The following is a 22,475-nucleotide window of genomic DNA, read 5'->3' on the forward strand; positions in this document are numbered from 1 at the left end:
AGGCTATTTTTTGGGATGCGAAGTGGCCCCTCAACACTCCGCACCATCGTAGTATTGATCGCCCCAAACACGCATTGTGACAGGTCCCCATTACGCAGTATAGCGACCAAAGAACAGCGTGTAGCTAGCTGCATCTCCTCCCGCCGCGGGTAGTTTGCTGTCGTCTGTGAAAACCCTGCGCCTGTGTGAAATAGCATACCCACGGCCACGCTCTCTCTGCATGTAACCTGCTGCGCGTTTGACAGTGGAATACTAGCCTACATAAAAGGGTGACATTATTCCCGTTTCATTTCAGCTATACGTTTTTACTTGCCGATGTTCTTTAAAATGTATCCTGTAGCAATGAAAATAAGGAAGTATAATGAATCCTCGTGGACTATGATTTGATGGACCATTTCTCAAGCTTTTCCTCGAAAACCCGGTTACCTTACCTAATAGCTCGTTATCCTGTGTTTTTGCGGAATCGATTTGGGTAGCAGCACAAGAAAGTCACTACGCATCTCATCCATCACACTGTTGTAGCCTTCAGAATAACAGGCATTTACACATCTGCATCTTGGGATAATTAATGCAATTTAATGGAGTCTCTTTCAAAGGAACCATTTAGTAGGACTGGTGTTATATGCTTTTTGGACACCGTTGCTTATCAAGCTTAACGTTTGGACATCGGTTACTTGCTTTGCTGTTAGGTACCACTTTTGGATGCTGATGGAAATAGCTTAACCCTATTTTTTCGATAGCTGATACATCAACTGTTTTCTTCGTGATAATGCCAGTCCAAGCAATGCCCCGAGGTCGTTCGCTCAGCCCCGCGTCCCTGTCCCGTAGCCTCTCCAGACTCAGGGAGTTTCGGACTCGGACTCGGATCATGCTTTCTCTCGGAGTTTCTCAGATGGTTTTGGGAAGTCTGATTTTGGCAGTCAGTTTTGCCGCTCTGGCCCTCACTACCTCACCAAGGGTCAGACATTCGTGTCCATTTTGGGCAGGTTTCTCTGTAAGTATTTATTTAAGTATTAATATTCATCCAACATGTGGGTTTATGTGTGTATGTTGTGGCTCACTATTTACTGTTGTTTATCATTTGCCTCATTTCGCGGGAAATAGATCTGGCACGTGCTCACACCCGGTAAACATGTCCAGTTGGCTCGACATGTGTTTTTTTTTTTGTGTAAATTATGCAGACGTTATAAAGTCAACATTAATGCCATTCATTATTTCATTTCTTGACTGTCACCAACTGAACAGTGGTTTTAAACGCTCTCATCTGGCATTTTGTTGTATAGGCTACAGATGGCCTATCGTTGTGAAATATCTACTCTCATTTAGGCAAGATTAATTAGTTGCATTCTTTGTGTAATCTTGTTGCAATTTGTTTGTAATAGTATTGCTCAAAATAAATAATCAGGCACTGTGTGAAGGATTTCTCTCAGCAAGAACACTGAGTGCTATTTTGGCCCTCATCTTGTTTATGGATGGGAGTCTCACATACTGGCTTTGCAACCTGGACTCAGGGGAGACGTAATATAGTTAATATGATATGTTATGTTTGTATGATATGTTATGTTTGGGATGGTATGTATTAATTTGTGGTTGTCCATCATCCATTTCGTATGATATGTTATGGACATAGAACTAGGAATTAGAATACTAGAATGGACATGAACCTTCTTATTATGGGATAACGGTCAGCTATTTTGGTCAGGGAGCTGGTCAACCATGGTTTTGCCAGTACTGTGATAAGATATTGTTTAAATCATGAATTTGAAGAAATTATATGCACTGTATGTTTGTTAGCTAGCTAGCCAGCTAGTTTTAGAGGAACGATTAAATTCAAATTAACTGCCAATATGCCAACATTCCATTCAAACAATGCAGTCAATCCACAGCCATACACTGACTGAAATCAGTTGACGATAGAATTTAGACAAGTTGTAAATGCAGCAAGTCTGATTGTATCATATAATAGCACTCACAGCTTTAAAATAAAACAGAAATTGAGACATTTAAGGTCTGTTTACCAATATTTTAGAGGCTATTTATACTGAAAATTGGTATAAACCCCCTATAAACTGTATTTATAATGATAGGACAATATTTTAGGTTGACAGTAATTCTATTACACAATTTATGACACATCACACGCCTTACTTTTACTTTCCTGCATCAGTGAAATCAGGATTATGCCTCTGCTGCCAGTCATTCCAATTAGACTGGTTTGGATGTCATGATCATGAAAAGCATGCAGTTAGGCCTACTTGCTGCAGGTCTATAACTGTGATGATAACGCTAAACGTGTGCAGATTTTTGTTTACTATGTTACATTTAGTCTATGAGACCAGCCTGGGCTCTGCGGAAGTCTGTAGGTTAGAGGTTCTTAGCTTGCAGCTGGGCCATTAGTGATGAGGGCTGTTCTTGGCACATGCCCGTACCCATGTGGTGCTGGTCATATTTGTCTAACTTTTCCTATGAAGAGAGTCCCTGTGGAGAGAGTGGTCTTATCAATCTATTTCCCTGCCAATTTGTGTTAAAAGTACTTTTTCTCTCTCTTTCTCTCTCTCTCTCTCTCTCTCACTCTCTCTCTCTCTCACACACACACAACAACACATGTAACTGTACGGCTCAATGTTCAATGAGCAAGAAATGCACTTTCAAGTAACTTCTCGCTTTCATTGTGTACTGTAAAGATTGTCTTAGTGGGACATTGTTTTCTGCGCCTGAAAATTTCATTGCAGTTTCTCTAAATATTTATGAAGTCACTCTTCCTTGATTTCCTGCCAGAGATCCAGCCAGTACATTAAGCTGGGAGGCAGTTCCATTAATTATGGAGGGATAATTGAGGCAGTGTACAGAGGGTGAAAGGTGGTCTCTGGAACAGGGGATATGTGTGTGTGTGTGTGTGTGCTTGTTTGTGTGTTGTCGGAGATAAGCAACCTTGGGGTGAAAGGTCACAGGTCGGGCTATGCTCCTGGAGATCAATTCCTGGGGTTCACTCACTCAACAGACGTACACTACATGGCCAAAGGTATGTGGACTCCCCTTCAAATTAGTGCATTCGACTATTTCAGCCACACCCGTTGCTAACAGGTGTATAAAATTGAGCACACAGCCATGCAATCTTCATAAACAAATATTGACAGTAGAATGGCCCGTACTGAAGTGACTTTCAACGTGGCACTAGCATAGGATGCCACCTTTCCAACAAGTCAGTTCGTCAAATTTCTGCCCTTTTAGAGCTGCCCCGGTCAACTATAAGTGGTGTTATTGTGAAGTGGAAACGTCTAGGAGCAACAACGGCTCAGCCGCAAAGTGGTGAAGTGTGTAAAAACCGTCAGTCCTCAAGTTGCAACACTCACTTCCGAGTTCCAAACTGTCAGCACAAGAACTGTTTGTCGGGACTTTCATGAAATGGGTTTCCATGGCCAAGCAGCCTAGTGTCACAATGTAACAAGCCTAATGTCACCATGTGTAATGCCGAGCGTTGACTGGAGTGGTGTAAAGCTCGCCGCCATTGGAAACAAATTCTCTGTAGTGATGAATCACGCTTCACCATCTGGCAGTTCAACGGATAAATATGGGTTTGGCGGATGCTAGGAGAATGCTAGAGGAGGAGGAATAATGGTCTGGGGCTGTTTTTTATGGTTCGGGCTTGACCCCTTAGTTCCAGTGAAGGGAAATCTTAACGCAACAGATAAAATGACATTCTAGACGATTCTGTGCTTCCAACTTTGTGGCAACATTTTGGGAAAGGCCCTTTCCTGTTTCATCATGACAATGCCCTGTGCACAAATCGAGGTCCATACAGAAATGGTTTGTCAAGAACGGCATGGAAGAACTTGACTGGCCTGCATAGTGCCCTGACCTTGACCCCATCGAACATCTTTGCGATGAATTGGAAATCATTTAGATGTGATACAAAACATGGCACAGGTGTGCTTTAGGACCATGCAGACACCTCAGATTGGTCGTGTAGGCTATTTTTCGGATTCAGCCTGTTGGATTTAGGACCGCATGGACACCACAGAGTGTGCGGACAGGCTGTGTGAAGGCAAAGCTTCTGAAAGGCTGGTGTATAGGACCAGCACGGGAGAAATGAACAGAGGCAGCTGCTGTCTGTGTTGCGCTTTTTCTCTGAGTTGTAAAGGGAAGCAGAGCAGAAACTGGCTACTCTTTAGTTGTCTGATCTTGCTGGCAAGGTAACTACTGATTGACAGAAAAAATAGCATATATTCCCAGTGCTGAGCTAGTAGTGTAACTGACATGTTATGTTAGCTAATGTTTCATCCCCTCTCGACTGAAGTGAATTAACTACTAGTAGCTTGCTAGTGGCTACCACAGCTAGTTATCTGTCAGGTAGCAGTATCTACCAGCTGTTGTGTATATGGAAATGTTTTGTAGCCTTTATTTTGTCCCTTATCAACAGAAGTACATTTGATGATGTATCATTGTACCATTAGCTAGAGCTTGTCAAATGTTGGCTAACATTAGCTAGCTAGCTCACTAGCTTTTGCTATTATTTTTGCTTCAATCACACTTGACCTGAATCAAATGATGAAACCAGCGATTGAAGATCAATATTCTGCACAGTCAGTACACAACACTTTTCTTGTGATCTTAGCAGGATCAGATGGTGACAGGTGTTCCTGCAGGGTCAGACAGCCATGGAAGACCAGTCTACGTAGCTCAGGTGGATTTTGCAGTATCTTATAATGATCAGTGAATGGATACAAAGTTCCATATTGAGTTGATGGGTATGCTACAGTCTGGGATCTGGGAATAATGGTCATTTCAATTGTTGAACCATTGATTCTATTCTTGGATAATATAATGTATAAATGTACACCAAGGTAATTCTTTGCCATGCCTCATCTGAGCAGGATCAGATGGTGACAGGGGTCTTAGCAGGGTCAGGCAGCCAGGGAAGACCAGTCTGACGGAGCAGAGGTGAATGTTTGCAGATGCAACACTTTATTCTCTCTGTGCAGCAAACACTGGACAAGACAGACGCTTCAAAGAATGAAACTATTTTAAGGCAGTCTGACAAACCTCTAAAGTTGATTTCCAAACTATACCATGGGTTGGTAGAGGCTTTTCCCGATGACACAAAACATGTAAAACAAAAATGTGAGAAAGACCTGGTAGAAGCTATTGATGATGATGAATGGATGCAGATATGTTAGAATGCCCCGTCATGTTCATATAATCGCAGACACAAATTACTACAGTTTAAGACCATCCACAGAACGTACTATATGCCAGTGAAACTGAATATCATGCACTCAGAAATGGTATTATCCTGCTTGAGGAGGGGACATATTTGCGTATGTTATGGTCTTGTGAAGGCTGGCTGAATTCTGGCAAAGAGTATCTTATTTTATTTCAGCATGTCTACAGATCCTCTCTTCTCCCTGTTTTTGTTTGCTTGGAAATGTGGATACTGGAGAAGTTATTAGAAGAAACTGTGTAACCTAGCATTTATAGCGGCTAAGCAATGCATTGCCATTCATTTATCCTCCCACAATGTCACAATGGATGGCAGGAATGTCAAGTTATGTCTCACTAGATTTGAATTATTACAAGATTAAGGGTATACTGGGCAACTTTCATAAGGTCTGGATGCCTTATATGGAATACTGTACAACAGGAGTCTGTATTGAAAACATGCCATTTTAAGGGGAGATACTGTACCTATTTAGGCAATCCCTAGCTGCTGGGCTGCTCAGTCCTGACACTGGGGGCCTGCCATACTGTTGGTTGTCATTCTGGCCTTGGAGTAACACACCTGAAACCAGTAATGAATGTTTCACTAAGATCCTAAAGCTTAGTGAGATATGTTAGAATGTGACACTGCAGGGTGGTGGACCCCGAGAGACAGGACGGGGTGACCCAGCTATATTATTTGCAAGTAAAATAAGCTCTACAGTACTATTAGGCCTACAATATTAATTATATGGAGGATGTACTGTTTCTGTGTGTTAGTGTGTAGGTGTATGTGTGTTTTTATTCAACTTCCTTTGAGACATACATAAAAAAGGAAGTTGTGTTGGCAAGAGTTCAGTTATTGACTAGACTGGTGGGGGTCGGTCGTGCAGGTGGCTCGGGCTGTCTGGCTGAAATTTGATATAGCGGATGTCTTGAGAAAGACAATCAAAAGTATTTGTACTTTATTTGTAAGAGTTGTTCATTTGTTAGTCTATTGGTTAAAGGTGCGACACAATATTGATTATTGAAATATCATTGATCTAGTTCAGTCTTATCAATCACTTAAAGATATTTAATAATAATCTTACCTAGCTTGATGACTGTGGGCATTTTTGCTTATTTTTTGTTGTTGTTCTAAATAGAGATGGCTAAAAAGGCCATGGGCCATATTAGGTGGTGAAGAAATGCAGGAAATTAGCTTTAGATGCCCCCAAAAAGTGTAAGAACCCTCAGAGGAGGAAGGAGAAGACCATCGTCCCCAGTGAATTTGATAAAAATAGTGAAACATAAAAATTATACTAAATATATTCATGTCACCAAATAATGTATTAAATCACACTTTTTTGCAATGAAGGTCTACATTAGCCTCAACAGAAGTCTGTAGGGTAGTGTAACAGTTGTTAAAGTACTATGTGAATTTCACCAGGTTCATATTAATATGTCGTGTTGATTTGTTATTATGCATGCCTGCATCCTGGGAGTAGGGGAGTGTGTACTTACGTTTTGCCCTGCGTGCTCGTGCTCAAATCATTTTGATGCACTATGAGAGGTAGGCAGCCTTTTTCTGTTGTCTTCAGAAAAGTTTGATTCTTTTAAGTACAAAGTCATACACACAGTGTTTTGTTCATGAATAATGTTGTATATTTAGAGGTTACTCATAAGTGGATGGTATTGTTAAGATGCACTTGTAATTGTACTTTTTAGGATGATATCAACATTCTGAATTCAACATGTGGTTAATAGCTAGCTAAGGTATTAGCAGGCTATTGTATGTGTGAACGATGGCTAGCTCCTCGAATGATCCTAGTCCCTCCTATTGTGCATCTGTTGTAGAAAGAGGTGACGATTCTCAGAACAGATGTGCTCTAGAAATGTTTTATTTCCTTTTGGATGCAGATGCAGGATGCAGAGAGTGAATTCTGCTTAATTAAAACTACCTGATCTCCAAAGTCCACGTCTATAGTCTCAATCAACCAGACACAACGCAGAGTTACAGCGGTGCAGTACACCACCGGTTACAGTAGCACCATGGTGTAGCTGGTGGACAGCTAGTTTCCATCCACCTCTGGGTACATTGAAATCAATTCCAATCCTAGGAGGCTCATGGTTCTCACCCCCTTCCATAGGCTTACACAGTAATTATGACAACTTCCAGAGGACGCCCTCCAACCTATCAGAGCTCTTGAAGCATGAACTGACATGTTGTGCACCCAATCAAAGGATCAGAGAATTAATCTAGTACTGAAAGCACAAGCTACAGCTAACTATCACTGCAGTGCATAAAATGGGGTGAGTAGTCGACTCAAAGAGAGAGAAAAACAATAGTTGAACAGTTTTTAACAAATTAATTTCTTAAAAAATTAAGGAGAAGCAGGAGAGAGAGCTAACTATATTTCGTTGTATTTTTTTTCTCACTTTCACTTATCTAGAGAATGCAGCTAGCTAAATTATCCTACTCAAACACCCAGCTCAAACGAAGAGGGATGCTATGGCTATCCAACACTGGACCTTTCAGAGTTGTATTAATTTATTGGCACCGGGGCCCACCGGTGCAACTGTTAAACTGCATGCTGAATGTACACTGTACTGCAGGATTGTAGCAGGTTTACTAGCACGTTAGTTCTAGTAGCTATGTAGACTGTGAAGTTAGCTAATATGGTGACAATGATGTAGGCATAGTGTAGCGGATAGTGATTAGAGGTTATGATATCAAGGTTTGGCTTGGAATGTTTTTTTCGCCTGGTCACAGACAGCTGATGTGTTGTGCACTGAAATCCACAAGCGAAGGGAAAAGGTGAGATGAGGAGTGTGTAGATGCAAGAAGGAATTAAAGAGCAAAATGATCATGCTGTTTGTTTGTGGCTGAACTGTGTTGTGTGATTCATTCCGCCGATTCTGTTGAAAAACATTTCTTAAACATAAGCAAATGCAACGAAAAAGGATAAACATACCTGAATTTGTTTGCGACTGTTGAACTAATAATTACAGCATAGATCAGCTAGATGCAGGCAAGAGTGTGCAAGGCAATATTGAATGTGTCACTGTATGTCACCTTGATTACTCAAGTTTTTCTCTCAACCTGTGCACCTACATTGTCAACTTTCATTCATTTGCTAAGTTGAGGCAACCTCATGATGGGTATAGGGACAATTCAAGTATCATGAAGTAACCTAAACCTATTGATGTTACATTGAGCTTTGTGAATGGAATATGACTGACAGTCATCCAATATGCTGTAATAGAAATATGGCCATGCTCCCAAGTGGCTAATACAAACTACTCAGGCACTTGAGTGCTTGAGGTGTCACTACAGACCCAGGTCTGCACACAATTGGCCCAGCATCATCCAGGTTAGGGTTGGGTTTGGCTGGCTGGGATTTTTGTGTCCCATCGTGCTCTAGCGACTTTGGTCGCCAGTTGGACAGTGTTTCCTCCAACACTTGGTGCGGCTGGCTTCCTATCAAATTTCAATCAAATTTATTTATAAAGCCCTTCTTACATCAGCTGATATGTCAAAGTGCTGTACAGAAACCCAGCCTAAAACACCAAACAGCAAGCAATGCAGGTGTAGCAGCACGGTGGCTAGGAAAAACTCCCTAGAAAGGCCAGAACCTAGGAAGAAGCCTAGAGAGGAACCAGGCTATGAGGGGTGGCCAGTCCTATTCTGGCTGTGCCAGGTGGAGATTATAACAGAACATGGCCAAGATGTTCAAATGTTCATAGATGACCAGCAGGGTCAAATAATAATCATCACAGTGGTTGTCGAGGGTGCAACAGGTCAGCACCTCAGGAGTAAATGTCAGTTAGCTTGTCATAGCAGATCATTAAGAGTATCTCTACCGCTCCTGCTTTCTCTAGAGAGTTGAAAACAGCAGGTCTGGGACAGGTAGCACATCCAGTGAACAGGTCAAGGTTCCATAGCCGCAGGCAGAACAGTTGAAACTGGAGCAACAGCACAGCCAGGTGGAGTGGGAACAGCAAGGAGTCATCAGGCCAGGTAGTCCTGAGGCATGGTCCTAGGACTCAGGTCCTCCGAGAGAAAGAAAGAAAGAAAGAAAGAGAGAGAGAATTAGAGAGAGCATACTTAAATTCACACAGGACACCGGATAAGACAGGATAAATTCTCCAGATATAACAGACTGACCATAGCCCCCGGACACACAAACTACTGCAGCATAAATACTGGAGGCTGAGACAGGAGGGGTCGGGAGACACTGTGGCCCCATCCGATGGTACCCCCGGACAGGGCCAAACAGGCAGGATATAACCCCACGCACTTTGCCAAAGCACAGCCCCCACACCACTAAAGGGATATCTTCAACCACCAACTTACCATCCTGAGACAAGGCCGAGTATAGCCCACAAAGATCTCCACCACGGCACAACTCAAGGAGGGTGCCAACCCGGACAGGAAGATCACGTCAGTGACTCAACCCACTCAAGTGACGCAACCCTCCCAGGGACGGCATGGAAGAGCACCAGTAAGCCAGTGACTCAGCCCCTGTAATAGGGTTAGAGGAGGAAGCGAGCAGTGTGTCAAGAAGCAGTGCGGCTTGGCAGGGTCATGTTTCGGAGGACGCATGGCTCTCGACTTTCACGTCTACCAAGTCCGTAAGGGAAGTTGCAGCAATGGGACAAGACTGTAATAACCAATTGGGGAGAAAAAGTGGTAAAAGTAAAAAATATACAGTTGGGAGAGCAAGTATTTGATAACCTGCAAAATCGGCAGTGTTTCCTACTTACAAAGCATGTAGAGGTCTGTAATTTTTATCATAAGTACACTTCAACTGTGAGAGACGGAATCTAAAACAAAAATCCAGAAAGTCACAGTGTATGATTTTTAAGTAATGAATTAGCATTTTATTGCATGACATAAGTATTTGATAAATCAGAAAAGCAGAACTTAATATTTGGTACAGAAACCTTTGTTTGCAATTACAGAGATCATACGTTTCCTGTAGTTCTTGACCAGGTTTGCACACACAGCAGCAGGGATTTTGGCCCACTCCTCCATACAGACCTTCTCCAGATCCTCCAGATCAGGTTTCGGGGCTGTCACTGGGCAATACGGAGTTTCAGCTCCCTCCAAAGATTTTCTATTGGGTTCAGGTCTGGAGACTGGCTAGGCCACTCCAGGACCTTGAGATGCTTCTTACGGAGTTTCCACCTCCATGCTTCACGGTAGGGATGGTGTTCTTGGGGTTGTACTTATCCTCCAAACACGGCGAGTGGAGTTTAGACCAAAAAGCTCTATTTTTGTCTCATCAGACCACATGACCTTCTCCCATTCCTCCTCTGGATCATCCAGATGGTCATTGGCAAACTTCAGACGGGCCTGGACATGCACTGGCTTGAGCAGGGGGACCTTGCGTGCGCTGCAGGATTTTAATCCATGACGGCGTAGTGTGTTACTAATGGTTTTCTTTGAGACTGTGGTCCCAGCTCTCTTCAGGTCATTGACCAGGTCCTGCCGTGTAGTTCTGGGCTGATCCCTCACCTTCCTCATGATCATTGATGCCCCACGAGGTGAGATCTTGCATGGAGCCCCAGACCGAGGGTCATCTTGAACTTCTTCCATTTTCTAATAATTGCGCCAGCAGTTGTTGCCTTCTCACCAAGCTGCTTGCCTATTATCCTGTAGCCCATCCCAGCCTTGTGCAGGTCTACAATTTTATCCCTAATGTCCTTACACAGCTCTCTGGTCTTGGCCATTGTGGAGAGGTTGGAGTATGTTTGATTGAGTGTGTGGACAGGTGTCTTTTATACAGGTAACGAGTTCAAACAGGTGCAGTTAAAACAGATAATGAGTGGAGAACAGGAGGGCTTCTTAAAGAAAAACTAACAGGTCTGTGAGAGCCGGAATTCTTACTGGTTGGTAGTTGATCAAATACTTATGTCATGCAATAAAATGCTAATTAATTACTTAAAAATCATACAATGTGATTTTCTGGATTTTAGATTCCGTCTCTCACACTTGAAGTGTACCTATGATAAAAATTACAGGCATCTACATGCTTTGTAAGTAGGAAAACCTGCAAATTCTTTAGTGTATCAAATACTTGTTCTCCCCACTGTATATAAAAAAAAACGAAAACAATCATCGTCCTCCCTCATCTTAAATGGTATCGACTGCCACTGCTATACTGATTGTTCCGTTTTTAATGCTGCTTTATTGCTCTGTGTGTATTATACTGTGTTCGTACTATACAAGTTTACTGTTAGTGGCCAGTAAGGATGGTTTTACTTTGCTTCCTCCACGTTGGAGTCTGCCCTGATGTAAGTGGCAGCCCAGAACAAACCAGTGTTTCTGGGTCAGTGCCCATCACTCCGCTCCCCAGAGGTGGAGCACTTCTCCAGAATAGGTATTCTGTATTTTCAGACTGCCTGATTAGAGTGAAGAAATGAACACTGTCTCTAAACATGCCCCTCTCTCTCCTCTCTCCACCCTGCTCCTCCACCCCTATCAGCATCCAGACACAAAGAGCCTGGGCTCTGTCGCTGACCACAGCGGGGCGACAGGCAGCACGGGGGATCAGTATACATGGCTTTTAGACCACACATGCAGAGTAGATTTCTGGACGAACAAATCAGTGTGTCGTCCTCTGCCACTTTGTGTGTGATCTACCATCTTGCTAATTAGCTAAACACTTGTACTACTGTTTGGATGGTGGAATGAATGGAATGGGTTTATATACTGTAGCGCTATTCCAAAACTAATAGACCTATGAAATATTTATCATCCATAAATCTTTTGCATAACGTGTGGAAATGTCATGTCAGAAAGATTGTTAATCTTATTGAGAAAGCAATAAGTAGAAGAAAAGGCAGCAATCGATTGAAGAAACCTTTGCCAAGCCAATAATAGCTCTTTTCAGGGAACGTCAGTGAGGGGAGAGAATTGACAGCAGGGTGGTGGGTTGTGGTGAGCTGTGAACAGATCGACTGCAGTCCACAGCTCAATGCTAAATGTCCTCTGGCCTGGCCATGACACATTCCTTATAGAGACAAACTACTGTAGATCTGTCAGATGTTAATTATTTATTAGAGTAGCAACAGCATATCTATACTAGAATAACAACAGTTAGATGCGAAGCATTAGGAGGGACTGGTGGTGCTTTAGCTGCTCAAGCGGTCCTTATTCAGTACTGCATATTGCTGTACCCACTAACATGAACAGCACCATAAATGTCATGACTGCGTCTGAGCAACTCTTAAAAGCCAGCCGTCTGAATGTTGAATCCATCTCAATAGTGTGTGACGGGCAGAGACAGATCTGTTCCCCTCCCTGACTTGTGTGCTGGTTCTAATATGATTTGGTTGGCTCCATAACTCACTCCAGTAAAACTGGGAGAAGAAGAATGAGAGGAATGAGAGATTGCGTTAAAGTTGGATGTAAATCCAGCAGACAGATTGAGTGTCTCCTCTGTCTCACACAAAGTTCTGTGGAGTAGAGTAGCCACAGTGAACGGTGTGTCCTGCTCACAGCTGATATCCAGGCCTGTGACTGTAAGTGTGTGTGAGTGAAGACAGCTTCACTGATTCCGAACAGGTCTTCAGGTAGCTCTCTGGCCCGGGCCAACAGAACAGGAGCTCAGAGGATATCCTGTTCTGTTCAGGAGCTCTGCTCTACTCTCCAGTGGCGCTGTGTTACACCCACTTGAGAACATACATCAATAGTCTGATAATATTATATTGTTGCCGACTGGCTGCTGCTGACTACCTGTTGGAGAGTGGATGTTGAAAACCCAGAGAGAGAATTCAGTGTCCCACTTCCGAATGGTGTTAGCATTAGAAATAGCCCCGCTTCCTGTTTCACTCTATTACCGCTGGTGGGGAAATGCTTTTGTGGGATTTCTTGCATGAATCAATGTATTAGAACAGATTCACAACATTATATTCACTAGTCAAACTGCTACATAACCCCTTGCTTCAGGATTACTTTGATGTGTAAAACATTATACAGTATTTACTCACCCGAGCAGTAGGGATTTTTTGGGGGAGGTTGGGGAACGACCACAATACTGTCACACTGAGTTGGTTTGTTATAGACCTTAAACTCTAGTCTTGGAGAGAGCAAGCGAGAGCGAGAGAGAGCAAGCAAGAGAGAGAGAAAGCAAGAGAGAGAGAGAGACAGGGAGAGAGAGAGAGAGCATAAGTAATCAAGTTGTTTAAGTGTCTGGGTGTATGCCGAGCCTAATTCGTTCAGATGGAAGGTGGAGGGTGATTTGTACTGCGTGTCAGATGCTGACAGGCCCAGTGCCCCTCTGGTGCTTGGAGTTACACCATAGGCACGCGCTCCCTCATTTATTCAGCCCACTAGCCTAGTCCATCGTGTGATTCATACAGAGCTCCTAATGCACTGAGCCCCAGCGTGAGCAGGTAACAATTCTCTATTGGTTCGAGGCCAAGTACAGTTGAGGTTGGAAGTTTACATACACCTTAGCCAAATACATTTAAACTCAGTTTTTCACAATTCCTGACATTTAATCCTAGTAAAAAAATCCCAGTTTTAGGTCAGTTAGGATCACCACTTTATTTTAAGAATGTGAAATGTCAGAATAATAGTAGAGTGATTTATTTTAGCTTTTATTTATTTCATCACATTCCCAGTGGGTCAGAAATGTACATACACTCAATTAGTATTTGGTAGCATTGCCTTTACATTTTTTTACTTGGGTCAAACGTTTCGAGTAGCCTTCCACAAGCTTCCCATAATAAATTGGGTGAATTTTGGCTCATTCCTCCTGACAGAACTGGTGTAAATGAGTCAGGTTTGTAGGCCTCCTTGCTCGCATACACTTTTTCAGTTCTCCCCACAAATGTTCTATGGGATTGAGGTCAGGGCTTTGTGATGGCCACTCCAATACCTTGACTTTGTTGTCCTTAAGCCATTTTGCCACAACTTTGGAATACTTGCGTACTATTGTTTGTACAGATGAACGTGGTACCTTCAGGCGTTTGGAAATTGCTCCCAAGGATGAACTAGACTTGTAGAGTTGTAGATTTTTTTTTTCTGAGGTCTTGGCTGATTTCTTTTGATTTTCCCATGATGTCAAGCAAAGAGGCACTGAGTTTGAAGGTAGGCCTTGAAATACATCTGCAGGTACACCTCCAATTGACTCAAATCATGTCAATTAGCCTATCAGAAGCTTCTAAAGCCATGACATCATTTTCTGGAATTTTCCAAGCTGTTTAAAGGCACAGTCACCTTAGTGTATGTACACTTCTGACACACTGGAATTGTGAAACAGTGAATTATAAGTGAAATAATCTGTCTGTAAAGAATTGTTGGAAAAGTTACTTGTGTCATGCACAAAGTAGATGTCCTAACCGACTTGCCGAAACTATAGTTTGTTAACAATAAATGTGTGGAGTGGTTGAAAAACTAGTTTTAATGACTCCAACCTAAGTGTATGTAAACTTCCGACTTCAACTGTACATACTAGCACCATGCTGAGCCTCTCTCTCTATCAGTTTATTCAGGAACACAGACATCTGCCGGCTGCTACAGCATTGTTAGTGTAGTGTATGTGTCATAAGTGTGTACATAGTATGTGTATCCGGCCCCATTGCTGTGTGTATACTTTAGGATTGTTTTGGGCTGCATGTCTAACTGTAGGTTTTATTCGACATCTGACTCCAATCCCACATCCTGAAATCTCCGCCACCATGGCCATAATGTGACGAGGAGTGCAGCGGATGACACACAGGGCTGAGGGGGTAATGCTCTGCTCTGTGTGGGAGAGAATGGCTTTCGTCTCTGAGCAGTGGCCAATTTACCCACCCACCAACCACTTCATCACGTCATTACCCTGCACTAAACAGGCAGAGAAACGAGCTGCTATGAGATATACTGTACCTCTGTGAGGAGAGATCGTTGTTTTTACCCTCAGTTGGACATTGAGATCGTTTCTTCCCTATGGTTTTATATATGGCTTTGCTTGTGCATAACATACCATCTTCTCTCTGTGTACGTACTGTACAGTAGGTTATGTGTCTCCAGACATGAATGCTAGTCCCAGCAGCACATGACATGATTAACGGTTGCTGATTGAGTTTGCATCTTGTAAGTGATGGGGTTGGATTTCTGTCTAGGCTCCTTTGTTGTGGTGTGCACGAACAGGGGAGCACTCTTCCTGCTCCTCTTTGTCTGAGACTCTGTGTGTGTGTGTGTGTGTGTGTGTGTGTTTTGGGGGGGGTAATGGAGATGTCATGTAGTGGGGTTCTGCTGTAGATTGGGCAGACAGCTGAGAAGCGCTGGGCTCCAGAATCCTGAGGGGAATAGCCAAGCAGAAAGCAGGAGAGCAGGAGAGAAGGGCACTGGCCAGCCAGGTACCTGAGAACTGATGGGAAAATCTATCACAGACAACTGCCATTGTAATTCATGTGTGAAGTGAAGAAGGTCTATGTGCTGTTCATTGGCTAGGTTCCCTGAGGAGATCTGATTCTCTACACCTCCCTCTTTCTCTCTCTCTCTCTCATCCTTCATCGCCACCACAGAGGAACCACCGTGAACTACAGGCGGTAAATAGCCACTGTTTTATGGATGAAATGGATAAGATAATTCAAATGTCATTCAAATATGAGCTTTTTGGGGCCAGTGATCCCCAATGGAGAATGGCCCCATACTGGAGGGTTGAGGCAGTTTTATCACTTTGATAGGAATATATTGTTTGTGTTGAATTTAAATGGGCCATTTAAGCTGTTTGCTCAGTGCGTTGAAGAGGAATTCCATTTTCCTTTATCTTTTCCTTTAGACTTAAGAAGAATAGAGAAGAAGCCAAAGGCTTCATATTCAATTAGCACAATATTTGCAGTGCCCACAGATGACATAATAATACTATTATAAAGAAGCGTATTACTCTGCCAAGGTGAACATTTCACCAAGTTATGTCTTCTTTCCCCAGGTGTCCAGTGATTGAATAACCCATTGGTGATTGAATGATTTGGGCATGCTTCATGGAAAATAACGAAAAGAGAAAGTTAATGGAAGACATGAAACCATTGTCATCTTTGGAGCAATCAGAGCTGGGCTGTTCTCGACCAAGGAAAAGCCAATGGATCCTGAATAATGCATGAAACACTCACCATCAGAGCCGTAACTACATAATGAGGAAACCGAGGCCTGGAACTCTTAATTTATTCTAATAAAAATATATATTTTATAAACAATAAAAAATAATAAATTAGCCTATGGGTCGACATATAAATATTTCTCCCAGTGTTTATCAAATCTCAGAATGCTTATATTCTTGATCTGACTGAGTTATAATCGTGCCTGCCTCTTTGCGAACGAGTGGGATCATGAACATTGGTTTGTTCATTATTTTCACCTGCGTCCCCCAGATTTGCCTCATGGATTTGCCTTTTTAGCAGCACTTTCACCACTCTCTCAAACAGCTAACTGCGCTCTCTCGCGGCACAGGCCGATTGTAACGATCGTTGTTGGAAGGATTGGACCAAGGTGCAGCGTTGATGGCATTCATCATATTTATTAATGTGAACCAGCAACAAAACAATAAAGAGTAACAAAACGAAACGTACAGCTTTGTAGGGCTAAAAAGAAACAATACAAAATCAAGATCCCACAAACAACAGGTGGGAAAAGGCTGCCTAAATATGATCCCCAATCAGAGACGACGATAGACAGCTGCCTCTGATTGGGAACCATACCAGGCCAACATAGAAAATAAAAAACTAGACTACCCACCCTAGTCACACCCTGACCTAACCAAAATAGAGAAATAAAAGGTTCTCTAAGGTCAGGGCGTGACACCGATGGCCTGAGACATGAAACAAACTACCCCAGCTCGGAGTCGGATCAAGTAGGCAACTAGAGACACTGCTGACAGTGTGTTTGTCAGATGCCGGACAAAAAGATTTAAAAAAAAAAAAAAAAGATTTTAAAACCGTCCCACAACTCTTGCCGTGTCTAGAGACATCCCTAGTATTACTTAACCAGCTAGGATGAAGTAAGAAGTTAGCGTTAAACGGAGCCTACCTCAGAAGGAGCAAAGAATAGGCTACTAAGTTCTCATCTGAACTTTGCTTTACAGAGAGGTGGCACCTGAGACATACAAGGATGTGGTGCTCAGTGGTGAGGCTGAGGAAGGCTGCAATGCATCCAGTAGGAAGCAGAGAGAGAGAGTTTAGTACAGTTGTTCCCAAACTTGGGGTTGGGGCCCCATGTGGGGTCCCCTGAGAAAATCTGTATTCATCTTATCAAACAGGTTAGGAACATACAGTGCCTTGCGAAAGTATTCGGCCCCCTTGAACTTTGCGACCTTTTGCCACATTTCAGGCTTCAAGCATAAAGATATAAAACTTTATTTTTTTGTGAAGAATCAACAACAAGTGGGACACAATCATGAAGTGGAACGACATTTATTGGATATTTCAAACTTTTTTAACAAATCAAAAACTGAAAAATTGGGCGTGCAAAATTATTCAGCCCCTTTACTTTCAGTGCAGCAAACTCTCTCCAGAAGTTCAGTGAGGATCTCTGAATGATCCAATGTTGACCTAAATGACTAATGATGATAAATACAATCCACCTGTGTGTAATCAAGTCTCCGTATAAATGCACCTGCACTGTGATAGTCTCAGAGGTCCGTTAAAAGCGCAGAGAGCATCATGAAGAACAAGGAACACACCAGGCAGGTCCGAGATACTGTTGTGAAGAAGTTTAAAGCCGGATTTGGATACAAAAAGATTTCCCAAGCTTTAAACATCCCAAGGAGCACTGTGCAAGCGATAATATTGAAATGGAAGGAGTATCAGACCACTGCAAATCTACCAAGACCTGGCCGTCCCTCTAAACTTTCAGCTCATACAAGGAGAAGACTGATCAGAGATGCAGCCAAGAGGCCCATGATCACTCTGGATGAACTGCAGAGATCTACAGCTGAGGTGGGAGACTCTGTCCATAGGACAACAATCAGTTGTATATTGCACAAATCTGGCCTTTATGGAAGAGTGGCAAGAAGAAAGCCATTTCTTAAAGATATCCATAAAAAGTGTTGTTTAAAGTTTGCCACAAGCCACCTGGGAGACACACCAAACATGTGGAAGAAGGTGCTCTGGTCAGATGAAACCAAAATTGACTTTTTGGCAACAATGCAAAACGTTATGTTTGGCGTAAAAGCAACACAGCTCATCACCGTGAACACACCATCCCCACTGTCAAACATGGTGGTGGCAGCATCATGGTTTGGGCCTGCTTTTCTTCAGCAGGGACAGGGAAGATGGTTAAAATTGATGGGAAGATGGATGGAGCCAAATACTGGACCATTCTGGAAGAAAACCTGATGGAGTCTGCAAAAGACCTGAGACTGGGATGGAGATTTGTCTTCCAACAAGACAATGATGCAAAATCTACAATGGAATGGTTCAAAAATAAACATATCCAGGTGTTAGAATGGCCAAGTCAAAGTCCAGACCTGAATCCAATAGAGAATCTGTGGAAAGAACTGAAAACTGCTGTTCACAAATGCTCTCCATCCAACCTCACTGAGCTCGAGCTGTTTTGCAAGGAGGAATGGGAAAAAATGTGCAAAACTGATAGTGACATACCCCAAGCGACTTACAGCTGTAATCGCAGCAAAAGGTGGCGCTACAAAGTATTAACTTAAGGGGGCTGAATAATATTGCACGCCCAATTTTTCAGTTTTTCATTTGTTAAAAAAGTTTGAAATATCCAATAAATGTCGTTCCACTTCATGATTGTGTCCCACTTGTTGTTGATTCTTCACAAAAAAATACAGTTTTATATCTTTATGTTTGAAGCCTGAAATGTGGCAAAAGGTCAAGGGGGCCGAATACTTTCGCAAGGCACTGTATGTTTCAATAGGGCCTATTTTCCCTATAGGCCGACATTAAAATGCTATCAACATGAAAACAACACAGTTCTAAAAATGAAATACCATTTAGTTTATATCGGTTGTTGTTCGACTTATCTCAATCACCCACTGGAGTTCATATTTGACCTGCCATTACCTACCTTTTTTTACCACTACATCACTGATATTAATCTGTCATTGATGTCTGTTTGTGTGGAGCTTGATTAGTAATGCCTAGGAAGACAAATGTGAACACTAGTAATTTGAGAAAAGAGATATCTATGTAAAGAATTGATGGATTTTATGTAATTCATCATTACAACTGACTGGACAGTCGCTGATGCTAGGTGTCAGTGTGAATCTTTTCTCCTATTTCCCCCCTTTCAGGGGTATAACACAATTGTATAGCTAATATAGTATGTGTTTGTAGATCGACTGAGGTGAATGAACCTACACCAGCCAAGGCGATAATGCCTCGGATCCTTGTTGCATGTTTTTACTGTTCTCTGAATACCATTTTAATGAAATGTAGTAAATGAGCTTCAACTTTCAAAACACTTCAGACCTCACTGAAACTCAAACCCTGGTACTGCTCTGCTCACCATTCACTGTCTCAACTACAAACAATGTAATATCTGAATAGTATTCAAATAGTAGTGTACTACTTCTCACAATGAAATCAGAATAAATTGCATTGCATTACATCTGAATATGTTTTATATATTATTGGATACACATTCATTTGTATTTGATATAAGTGAGTCATAGCTCTCTTGTGACCAGACAAATGGGAGACATCCATAGTGGTTTAGAGTATTCCTCTGAATTAAATTTGTTGCATACTAATTGCCAAATTACTGGCGCCTGGGAGGGATGGGCTCACTGGAATGCCTCTCTCCCTGCGTGGTTAAACTTCATAACACCACAGAAAGAGGATACTGCCTTTGATTAGAGCAGAGCAGTGACTGTTAGTTAATACTCTGATGCTACAGCTGTTGTCAGCTTTGTGTAATGGTAAAGGACTGGGCAATGGATAACGGAAGATGGATTGGAGCTGCTCTGTATTTCAGGTGAAAGAGTGTTCAGCCACGAGAGAGCTCCAGTATCAAGGTCAGCTCTCATGTGCAGCACGGTAGAAGCTCTTTACCGCTATGTGAGGGGATGGCAGGGACGGTGTATAACAGCATAATGTTCCATATGAAGGTCTTGCATGCGGACTACACTGGCCACGTGCATATGCATCCACGCTATGATTTTGTCCATCCACACCAGATGCGATCATGACACGCAGGTTAAAATATCAAAGCCAACTGTGAACCAACTATATTCATTTGGGGGAAGGTCGAAAGACACATGAAACACCCACGGATGTTTAGCTGTCCTGGGAGATGAACACTGGGTTGTTATTTTACCAGACATGCATGGGGTCCACTTTTTAGCTGGTTCTTTGTAGAATTTTGACCCGGAGTCATACAAAATGGTGTGTTTCTATACTCCCAACAATTAATCCACAGATAAAAAGGGAAGCCTAGTTTGTTTTTAGTTATCTTTAATCAATCTCTTCTCATTTGTCTTTCAAGCATCCACGTGGGTTTGAATTTTACTGATATCCAATAAGGAGGGGACTTGCAGTGCTCGGCAGACTCTCGCTCACGTGCGCGAGTGGCGTGGGTGAAATGATTGAATAACATGTATGTGTACATTTATTTTAGAACTCTCACGCACGCAACTTGGCCGGTGAGGTTTGCGTGTGGTGTTTTATATTTCTGCTGAGCAGTAGGCCTACTGTGCACCTGCAGGGCGAGTGTCTCCTTTCTCAGCTCTATTTTACATCCACACTGATATTGTTTACTGACCCATTTGTAAATATTTGGTCTGAAATGTTGCAGCCGGACGCTCTGACCTTAGGTTGCACCTGAAACAAGCCTTGAAGCTCACTGCTTGTGTGAATGTAAATAACATGAATGAGATGACCCACAAGTTCCATGTCAGCACGGCAGTAGCTATGTCAATCGAAGAAAAGAGATGAATCCTAACATAAATGTATACAGTAGCAACTCTCTCAGGTCATCTCATGGACACACAAGCCTAGAGAGCTGGTCGCTGGCTACAGTCCTGAGTCCTTACTCCTGAATGATATATAGCCCAATGGAAAGCCTAATTCATTAGTCAGTCCTATAACCAGGCCAGTCATTCAGCCAGGGCCAGTGTTAAAAGGCTGTAGGACTCTGGACTCTCAGTTTTAGATCGATGGTTCTCCTTAGGGGAAATCTCAATTACCGCATTTGCTTACAGAGCCCTCAAGGTTAAACCGGTCTGTATTGACCAAGCATTGATCAATTAATTAGATGGATCCCAATCAATTATTGGGTTTATGTTGTGTTTTTAGTTTTAATTTGACCTGCTAGTTTCATGTGATCTGTGTTGATAAATCATTGAATTGGTTACTACAGGTTTGGTCTCGCTTATGATGGCTTCTCTTGTGATGAGCTCATGTGCTGTACCCTCATGGGGGACTGAGCTGGCCCTTAGGTGTCATTGGTTGTGTCTACAATTGACACTTACATGCTATCAGAATACGAAGATCGTATTGAAAAGGCCGGTCTAGACGCACAAATGTCACTTTGGTGTCTGATTGTGTGGTCAGGGATGCATTATGTGCAGATTTCTCCTGTCTGAAAAAGCTCACACAGTGGGTGACGTCATCAGCACTCCTCCCACAAATCTCCAGAAAACTTGTGTTTTCAGACCGAGAGGCACCTTTTCATTATAATGTTGGAGGAAATACGTTCCTAGCGTGTGAGGAATGTGTTTGCTGGCCTCATAAATGCTAGCCAGATAGCTAATATTCAGAAAAACAATGATTTGTTTGGCTAGAGTTATGTTAACCCATTTGCAATCCCTTTAGCGTTGCTTGCTAGCTACAGAGGTCAGCTGGCTAGTTTGCTACCGTAGTTAGCTTACTGCCATCAGTTGTTGTGTTATCATATTTTGCCTATTCAACTGTTTGTAGAATGCATACTGGCATTTGGATATAAAGCAGGAAAAGGGAATCCAGACACACTGTGGACACGGTAGACCCATTTAAATGTAGGCGTAGATTCATGACACGTTTGGAATTCCATGATCAGATCGCTATGATCAGAATACTATAGCTGCATGAACTGTCAAGTCTAGCCATTGATTCCAAATTAATTTTAATACTGCACTTCTCCTTTGTAAGTATACACTCTTCGAAAAAAGGGTTCTTTGTTTGTATCTATAGGAGCATGGTTATTATAGTTTTATAATTTAATATTCATTTTTTTCTATTCGTTTTTAGATATTTATTTGAAAATGAGTTTAGTTTCAGTTCATTTTCAGACTTGATTTATTCGTTTTTATTTAGTTTCAGTTCATAAAAACATTTCTATTTTGTTTTTATATTATTTAGTTTTA

General features: G+C 42.3%; 1 protein-coding gene across 3 annotated transcripts in view; it reads left to right on the forward strand.

The window, feature by feature from the left end:
- Positions 1-103: 103 nt before the first annotated feature.
- The window catches only part of LOC110506438 (protein FAM189A1), a 173,998-nt gene continuing 151,626 nt past the window's right edge, over positions 104-22,475 (forward strand). Inside the window, exon 1 of one of the 3 annotated variants that reach the window (XM_036963964.1) lies at positions 104-994. In XM_036963964.1, the coding sequence (XP_036819859.1) occupies positions 770-994 (225 nt within the window). In that variant the 5' untranslated portion in view covers positions 104-769. The remainder of the gene's footprint in view (positions 995-22,475) is intronic. The other 2 variants (XM_021586042.2, XM_021586041.2) reach the window with 2 other exon arrangements.

The sequence above is a fragment of the Oncorhynchus mykiss genome, chromosome 26 (assembly GCF_013265735.2).
Source record: "Oncorhynchus mykiss isolate Arlee chromosome 26, USDA_OmykA_1.1, whole genome shotgun sequence".
Classification (NCBI taxonomy): Eukaryota; Metazoa; Chordata; class Actinopteri; order Salmoniformes; family Salmonidae; genus Oncorhynchus; species Oncorhynchus mykiss.